Here is a 9,965-nt window from a genome sequence, read left to right as displayed (position 1 = left end):
AACAGCTTGGCCCATTTGAGTCTATAAACGAAGTCGATTTGAAACAAAATAGTCTCGGAGATAGTTTGAGAGATTTGGGTCCTTTTCAAGATCCTTTTAGTGGTCGTTTTAAGAGTGGTGCGACGGTAATATAATGTTCCTTTTGTATTCGTCACGTACCGGGCGGGCAGAGTTATTTACAGTAGTTGGTTGTGGCTAATCCGCTCTCCCTTTTTAAATTTCTCTTCAAATTATTAACACTTTTTTTTAATTCATGAATTTATTCATTATACTTATTTATAATTATAACTTATATACTTATATACAATTTTCTAGTTGAATTAAAAAATGTTGTCTTTTTTGGCGTATCTCATTCCATTTACGAGAAACGTTCTATTAATTCCAATTTTAAGCATTACAAAAAAAAGTTAGATATTTGAAGTCATCGAAACCCGTAGATTCCGAATTATTATGTTTTAGGCTATTAACTATTAAATTAAAAAAAATGTACTTCTAAATTTTAATCCTAAAGCTTAACAAAGGACCCTTGAGTGTCGGCTACTCTATTGAGATAGCCTCTCTGCTTGTTATTTCTGACCGTATTCTTATTTCAATTTTGGAAAGGATATTTTAAAGCCTTCAGACCATTTAAACGAGCTTCCTGGACCTTTAAAAATATCTACCCGAGTGCCTGCGGAGAATTTCTTTCAGCTTCTTTGACCTAAAGAATTTTTAGTATATACTCAAAGATTCTTTTCGGTAGGAAGGTGCAAAATTTTAATATCGTAAATTCAATTATGTGAAGGAACATAGAAGAACTAACCCGCAAGTGTTTTAGGACTTAGCTCTATCGCTAGTTAGTTGGATCTTCAAGGTTATAAAAAAAAGGTAAGGTATTGCAGATAATTATCAAGACTTAAAGGATTCCGTACAGGGGTTTTCAGCAGGGGACATTCGACCCTACCCATCAAATGCACACAATCATCCTCGGCGTCAAAACTCCCGCTCGACATTAGATAAAATGCAGCGAAAACACAACCCGGTTGTACGTCACAGTTGGTCACCTATCTGAGAGCTATGCGCGCTCGAAATGGCTTAGCAGCTGGACTCTTGCCGAGTCGAGATTCACCTTGTAGCTAATGCAGTGGATTCACTCACTTCTAATCACGTGAATAAATTAATTTAGCTAATTAAAATTGAATGAAGCCATACTTTCATAATTTCAATTTCTTTTAATCTTATAACAATGATACGTAAATCTTCTTGACAAATTCATAAAATATGTAAAGCTTTTCCTATGTAAATTAGAGTATAAAAACTAATCACACCAGTGGTGAATTAATAATAATATTGGTTTATCTTCTGAAAAACGTACTTATTATTAATTGATCAATCTTTAAACAAGAAATAAATTACCGATCAAAACTCTTTCAGACTTACTAAATCCTTTCGAAATTACTTTCGATTTCATAGATACCGACTGCTTTGTTGGTTTTATCGCAATATTCCACCCATTCACCCTCGCTCAGGTCAACATCTCTGAATTCCTTTCCGCCGTCGGAAGTTTTAACAATCCAGCCTTCCCTTGGAGAAAAATCGTTTGGCGTGATACCTCGACAATCAAAGGTAACAATTTCCTTGAATTTACCCAGGTCTTCAGCAGTGTAAGATTTAATGGAATTCTCGATAATTGTCGTGGAATTCTCCCGGGAGCATAGTTTGCATTTGATGGTCAAGTGATGAACAGAATTTCTATTTGGAATAGATGGAGTATAGTTGTCTGAAGAAACATAATTCCATTTTTGGGACACCTCGCCGCAACTATTACACGTAAATTTTAGGTACCATCGGAACTCCGGACCAGACGGTTTTAACTCTTCTATGTTCTCGAGAGTTGCCTTTATCTGAAGTGAGATTTTAACCATTTTGTTTTATTTTTTAGGTGTCGACTCCTCGTTTTATGGAAATCCAAAGATGCACAATTCTTTGAAATTATACTTTCTATAATTACGTTGGTCGATGATAAATATGGACGTATGAATTATCTCCTTGCTATATAAAAAACAAAGTAGCCTCCATCTTTGATTTTTGCGTTATTATTACGTACGCATGGTCAGAACTCACTGATATATACAATCATGAACCAATAAGCACATGGTCTAGCCATTTGAGCTCCCCGTTTTTTCCAACTCACGCAACCGCTTTGTTCTACCATTTTGTTAGTATTGCCGCGCAGTTTGAATTTGACGCGTATTTTTTGTACGATAAACCAGGGGGGTCTTGAGAGAGGGGAAATTTGGTCCCAAATACTCATTAGCGAAATGTTTCGTTTCCTCTACTACGCCGCCTCACTTAACACGGAAAAATTCCGTCTCACTCTTACAGCTGAGTAGAGAGACGTGGTGGTGGAAACAAGACGACATGTGGTAAATATGTATTTGCGGCCGAATTTCCCCTCGCTGAAGAGCCCTGCAATAAAACATTGTAGGAAAATCACTATGAAGAAGAAATATTACGAAAATATTCATCGACATATCGTATTGGACCGTTTTCCACGGCTGTCGGAAGTGGTATACGGAATAGAAAGAAAGAACAAATTGAGAAAGTCTACCTGCCCTTTCTAAGGACGGCGTCCCATAATTGCAGAATCAGCCCTATAAAAGATATTATAATCGTTGATGCGGTACGGTGCGTCAGAGTGGGAAATTATATATATATAGGACATCACATTTTCTGCTCTATCGAGGTGCTGCCCTCATCACACTACTAAGTCGAATTCTTGTTTTCTCATTCTTCGTAAAATATGGCGGTAAAGCAGTAGAAAGATTTTTTGAGGTTAGAAAAGTTTGACATGTATATATCACTGAATTTTTTCAGATCCGAAGCTTGATCCAGGTTTTCGGTATATAGTCTTCTTTTTAATTATAAAAAAAATTTTCTCGAAAAATCATATTTTTGATTTTAAAAAAACTATTATAGAAAGACATTTCGAGATAAAAAAGGGCTGAAAACATTTTTCTTTGACAAATATATTTTTTTAATTGAAAAAATCAAATATTTATACCAAATAAACAAGTTTTTTAATGTTTGAAGTGTTTAAACATTATTGTTTAAATTTAAAATAACAATAATTAAAACAAAATATATTTCTGAATAAGATATTTTTGTTGAAAATGTATACATATAGTATTTTTTAAATCACAAAAGTTCTTCCGAAAAATCGAAATATTAATTTTGAAAAACACATGTTTTTGTATATTAATTTGTCGGTAAAATTTTTTGTATAATTTTAATTTTAAATTCAAACAATAATTTTTAACACTTTAAATATTTAACATAAATATATTTGATAAAAATATTTTATTATCGTATTTTTAATAAATAATTAATATTGATTAACAATCAATTTTATTTGAGCAGTTTTATTATTTGGGAATTTTCAAAGTCGTTAATATTATAAACTGTTCAGGAATTTTATTAAATTTGGAATTGTATTTGTCGGGGTAGACAGTTTTACCGCGTTGGGAATTTTATTTTTCGGGATATTTTAGCCGTCCCCATAGAATTACAGAAAATTTGCTCTACCTTACCGAAAGAAATCTCTGAGTTTTCTTTAGCGAAATAGCTTGGCCCATTTGAGTCTATAAACAAAGCCGATTTGACACAAAATAGTCTCGGAGATAGTTTGAGAGATTTGGGTCCTTTTCAAGATCCTTTTAGTGGTCGTTTTAAGAGTGGTGCGACGGTAATATAATTTTTGTATTCGTCACGTACCGGGCGGGCAGAGTTATTTACAGTAGTTGGTCGTGGCTAATCTGCTCTCCCTTTTTAAATTTCTCTTCAAATTATTAACATTTTTTTTTAATTGATGAATTTTTTCATTATACTTATTTATAATTATAACTTATATACTGATATACAATTTTCTAATTGAATTCAAAAATGTTGTCTTTTTTGGCGTATCTCATTCAATTTACGAGAAACGTTCTATTAATTCCAATTTTAAGCATTACAAAAAAAAGTTAGATATTTGAAGTCACCGAAACCCGTAGATTCCGTATTATTATGTTTTAGGCTGTTAACTATGAAATGAAAAAAAATGTACTTCTAAATTTTAATCCTAAAGCTGTACAAAGGACCTTTGAGTGTCGGCTACTCTATTCAGATAGCCTCTCTGCTTGTTATTTATGACCGTATTTTTATTTCAATTTCGGAAAGGATATTTTAAAGCCTTCAGACCATTTAAACGAGCTTCCTGGACCTTTAAAAATATCTACCTGAGTGCCTGCGGAGAATTTCTTTGAGATTCTTTGACCTAAAGAATTTTTAGTATATACTCAAAGATTCTTTTCGGTAGGGTAATTATAATTTCGGCGCTCGATCTTTTTGATTTTTTCCTACAATATTAATAAAAAAAACTGTATGGAAATTTTTGATATCACAAAGTTAAAGATAATCACAATTAAAAATTTAGAAATTCGCTGTACATCAAATTTTTATTCTTGGGTCTTGGTGATTTTTGTTTAATCCATTTCAGTCACTGGTAAACGGGGGTGATTTCCTCTTAGAAAATAAGTTATTAAAATTTTGAAAAAATTGGGTAGGCTTTTTTGACATCTGGGCATGTAAAAAAGGTAAACTTCAGAAAATTTTAAAACTAATTTAAGAACTATTTATACTCTTTTGAGATACTAATACGATTTACACAACACTAATTGTAAAATTTGCAAATTTTGAGGCCTTTAGTTTAAGAACTTGAATTTTAACGTTAAAATTGCTTCATTTTCAGAATACAGCCTTATTGTTTGAATTTTCCGAATTTTCGTTATATGTTATAGGTTAGGTCAAAAATAACATTCTGGGATTCGAAATTGTTACAATGCGAAAAAGTTTAAATTTAAAATTTAAAAATGCGAAAATACACCATTTTCCATGTTCATTTGCAATCTAGCGAGTCACTTTCTTTCGCTTCTTTTGAAAGTCGATCCTTTGCTTTCAGTTTTCTTTTTAAAATATACCCTGAATTCAACGCTTTTCAAATTAAATGTTTGCAGGTGCATTTAGATTGAATTGTAGAAAGGTTTTTTTTTTTAAATATATATTAATTAAAACATTTTATTTCTTTTTCAGGATTGTAATTTATAACTTCTAAAATTGAATAATTGTAGCTCAAACGTGTAAAAGTATAAACTAATTTCAAATTTATAGAGGTTCTATCACATATATTGAACTATTAAAACCTCTGACCTTTTTTAAGGTTTTTAAAACTCTTTTAAAAACTTTTAAAAACAATTTTGGTTGTGATTTCTTAATAAAAGAACAAGTGCTATTCAGTCACCATAGCAGCAATTTCAAAAATATTTACAGCCTTAATAGTTGAGGCATTTAAAATTTGTAGTCTTCAGTATATTGTATAATTTCGAATTTAAAGCTATTTAAATATGTCATCAGAATTTTTAAATGGAAGTGTTCGATAATTTTAGATTGAAACCTTTCAAATTATTTAGTTACAAATTAAAATCGTACAACTTCAAGTTTTATTTATTTTTTGATCATTTGTCACCCCCCAAAAATTATTTTTTTTTGTAAGAAAATAACGCCTGATTTTTGTAAAATTTAACAAATATGTATTAAAGGTTCACTCAAGGTCATTTTTGTTCAAAAAGCTTATTCCTGAATAAATTGACTCTTAATGTTTCCGATTTCGTCCTGTCACTCAGTGATTGTGTTTTTCATAGAAAACATTTAAATGTGGGTTTTTCACGTTTATAAAATTATAATTGAAGGTCACTCGGGGTAATTTTCTGTGAAAAATATTGATTTACAAAAAATATTTGTCAAACAATAGAATGGATTTATTCGCCAAATTTTCTAAGGAAAACAAACCTTTGTCGACCTATATGTAAATACTAATATTATTCCCCGATTTTTTTTTTTTAAATCTCTTCAAAACACTTTTATTGCAACAATTTAATTTTAGAAAAATATTTGTTATAAAAATAAAAATAGTACAATTTTTACATACAGACAACCACAACAACAATAACAACGACGACGTAGACGCCAGAGAGATACCGACGTAAAAATTTGTTTTTCTGACTCAAGGGGCCTCAGAACGTTGACATTTGATTAAATAAGAAAAAGTCATTTTTCATAAAAAAACTAATACCTTCTAATTTTGGATGAGAATGTAAAAATTATCAACAAGATTTGTAGAAAACCTTGCACAGAATAAAATGATTGTGCCGTAAGTTAGAACCGAAAAATTACAATTTCAAAAAAATGAGTTGTTCTATATATTGAACTATACTTGCGACCGGGACAAATCGGGAAATGAAAGTAAATTTGAAAATTGAACTGCAGTTCGAGTATTAAAAAATTAACAGGGATTGATTTTACAAGGTGATTCTAGATCTGTTCAAAATGATATAATTTACATATTTTAACGTTAAAATTTGATCTAATTTAATTCGAAAGCCTTAGTAGTGACACGCGTGTAAACATTCTAATTAATGGCTTCTTAAATGAACGCCTTTATTCAATTTCAAAATCTTTCTAAAGTATTATTTTAGTATAAAATATTCCATTTTTAATCTATTTGGTTTGGAAATTTAAAAAAAAACAATTTTCAATAGCAGACAATTTGAAAATGAATTATCACAATTTCAGAGTGACAGATTTAAACTTTGAATGTCACGATTATAATTGTTTTATTTTTTTATTTGTATTTCGAAGGTAAAAGTATTTCATTTTGATCCTTAAAGAACAGTTAAATAAGCATTAATTTAGAAAAAATGAAATAAGCTGGAGGTTTCTGAATGTTTCAAATAAAAGAATAAAATCTGGAGCTTCTCAAGAATTTTGAAATATTAGGAAAAAAATATAAATTTCTGGATAGATTTAAAATGATTTTTTATTTCGAAAAAGTACATAACTCAAAGAGAATGTTTAAAAATATTTCAAAACATTTGAGAAGATTTACAATATTAGAAAAAATCTGGAAGCTCTTAAAACAATTTTGTGTGCAGGATTTTACAAAAATGTTAGGAAAAATGGGAATCATTCTAAAACCTGAATAATAATTTTATAAAAATTCTATTAAAAACACGTGCGCTTTGAAATAAAAAAAGTGCTGTCTAAATTTTCTTCGTACCTACCAAATAAAATTTTTGAAACAAACTTTGCAGGATTCAATTCAAGAACGATTGAAAATTTCTGGACAAGAAGGCGACAGGCGCTCGAGAACGAGTAAAAGTATTGTCCAGGCTGTGACGTCAGGCATCAAAAGTGAAATTTGAAATTTGAAAAACCAAAAATATACTTAGATAGCTCTTGAAAAATGAACCTGAGTCTCCATTTAAAGTTCTTCTCTCGGTTAATCCGAATGAAAAACGACGTTTTTAGACTTTCACATTAAAAAAGTGAGCGAGGAAGTTTGAGTTACGACAAACTTCAAGCGAACTAATTTTCCGCCAATGTATTGGCCAACTTTTTGGAAAATCTCAATTCGATTTCCCCTGAAAAATCCTGTGGTGTCGCGTCGCGAGCTCGTAATAAACACGCTCTAGTTATGGAACTAAAAATCAAATCGAATTGAAATTTTCCAAAAAGTTGGCCAATACATTGGCAGAAAATTCCTTCGCTTGAAGTTTGTCTTACCTCAAACTTCCTCGCTCACTTTTTTAATGTGAAAGTCTAAGAACGTGGTTTGTCATTCGGATTAAAAAAGAAAACATTAGAAATTAACTTTTGACCCTTTTTGGACACTGTTGCCTCCGCTAGACTGTCCCGAATAAAATACAAAAAGAAATTTGTTAATTAGGTGATAAACGAATTACTTACGGCGAGTTGAATGTGAAAAAAGATGGTTTTTTCAATGAAAAAAAGTAAGTTTTTATTTATTTACTGGAAAATTTGCAGTCCGAGAGAAAAACTGTAAATGGAGACTCAGGTTCATTTTTCAAGAGCTATCTAACTATATTTTTGGTTTTTTTAAATTTCGAATTTCACTTTTGGTACCTAATGTCACAGCCTGGACAATCCTTTTACTCGTTTTCGAGCGCCTGTCGCCTTCTTGGCCAGAAATCCTCGATTTATATCCAATTTTTTTATTATTTTTTTTATCAATAAAAAATTCGATTTTTCAGAACTTTTTTACATTTTTTCCAAAAACAATGCACATTTTCAAACAAATTTTTTCATCCAGAAATATATATTCGATTCTTGTATTTTCAATAAATTGATAATATTTAATAAACAATTTTTTGAATTGTTTAAGTTCAGGAATTTGCTAGTTCGGATATTTTATAATACATTTTCTTCGGGAATTTTTTTAATTCGGTAAGATCTTATTGTCCGGCATGTTATTTATTTTATTTTTCTCGAAATGTCCAATTCTACTTTTATATTTCGGGATTTTATAATTTCAGGAATTTTATTAGTTGGTTATTTTACAATTTACGAATTTTACAGTGTCGGGTATTTTATTTTTCGAGATTTTTCAGTCGCTTTTTCCGAAAAATAAAATTCCCACATCACTGTAAAAATTCCGAAATTATAACATTGACGAAATATAAAAGTTCCAAATTGGAAAATTCTCGACAATTTACAATCTTACCGAATTTGAGAATTTCCGACAGAAAATTTCTGAATTGTACAATATCCATGTAACACGACTCCCTAATTTGAATAATTAAAAAATAGTTTGTTAAAAATTTTTTTTAAATAGAATAATACAATATTTATACCAAACAAAAAACTTTTTTAATGTCTAAAGATTCTAAAAATTATTGTTTGAATTTAAAATAACAATAATTGAACAAATGTATTTTTGGATAAAAATAGATGTTTGAAAATGTGCATTTTATTTTTGTACATCACAGAAAACGCTCACGAAAATAAAATTATTATTTAAAAAAATAAAAATAAAAGTCGCGTTAAATCATTCTGCATTGAATCCTGCAAAGCTTGTATCATTTGAAGCTCACGTGTTTTAAATTTATATTTTTATACAATTATTGTTATTTTAAAATTTAAATTAAAACAATAATTTAAAAAAATTAAACATTAAATAACATTTCTATAATAAATATATTTGATTATTGTGTTTTTAATAAATAAATAATATTGATCACAAAACTGTTTTCTCAATTTCTGCAATTCGGGAATTTTCTAGCTTGAATATTTTATCATTAGACAGCATTCCGCCTGGAATTTTATTATTCGGGAATTTTCAAATTCGATAATACTGTAAACTGTCCAGAATTTCGTTATTCTAGAATTTTTAAATTCGGGATGTTTAGGTTTCAGCAATATATTATTTCGGGAAGTTTACAATGTCAAAAATATTTCATAAATTTAAAAAATTTGATAAAATTGAAGAAAAATCAGGAAGATTTTAAAGGCAATTTTTTTGCAGCATTTTACACAAATTTTATTACAAAATGGGAATCATTATAAATATATTTAAAACTCCTGAAGAACTTAAAAAATAATTTTAATTATATATATATATATATAATTAAAAATTTGTCATAAGGACAACCGCAGGATTTCGCCGGGAGCGGGTGCTAATCTGGAAAATTGCACCCGCTACCAGCGCAATCGCGGTAAAATTTCAGCCTCAACCACGTCTCATGACCGTGAGATAAGTGTGCACAGTCTGTAAAGGAATCAATACTATGATCCAGCAAAAGCCTCGTGAACCCTAAGAACACGGATTGACCCAAGGACAACCGCCTTCTGCATTTTTCCCGCAAGTATTTTAGCATATTGTTGACACGCAGGGATGATTTTTAGGCCATTAGCAAGTGAAAGCTTGGCATCTCCAAGAGCGCCGATGATAAGGTCAACTAGTTTAACAGAATATTCCGGGTACAATCGTGGCAACTCCCTTATAAGGTCTCGATACCTCTATTTCTTTTCATTCTCCTTGGTTATGATGTTTTTGTCAGCTGGTGCCGAAAATTCGATAACGAACATGGTTC

At 30.2% G+C, this 9,965-nt stretch overlaps 1 protein-coding gene across 1 annotated transcript; it reads right to left on the bottom strand.

The window, feature by feature from the left end:
- Positions 1–1,198: 1,198 nt before the first annotated feature.
- Positions 1,199–2,080, bottom strand: LOC117174435 (UPF0587 protein GA18326). The gene has a single exon (XM_033363557.1). The coding sequence runs from the start codon at positions 1,902–1,904 to the stop codon at positions 1,419–1,421; it is 486 nt and encodes a 161-aa protein (XP_033219448.1). The 5' UTR covers positions 1,905–2,080; the 3' UTR covers positions 1,199–1,418.
- Positions 2,081–9,965: the final 7,885 nt, after the last annotated feature.

This window comes from Belonocnema kinseyi, chromosome 6 (assembly GCF_010883055.1).
Source record: "Belonocnema kinseyi isolate 2016_QV_RU_SX_M_011 chromosome 6, B_treatae_v1, whole genome shotgun sequence".
Taxonomy (NCBI): Eukaryota; Metazoa; Arthropoda; class Insecta; order Hymenoptera; family Cynipidae; genus Belonocnema; species Belonocnema kinseyi.
Note: the sequence above shows the minus strand (reverse complement) of the source record. Positions and strands in the feature narration are given on the sequence as shown.

Excerpts from the sequence above, each read along its gene's own strand:
- LOC117174435 (XM_033363557.1), bottom strand. The coding sequence starts at position 1,904 with ATGGTTAAAATCTCACTTCAGATAAAGGCAACTCTCGAGAACATAGAA.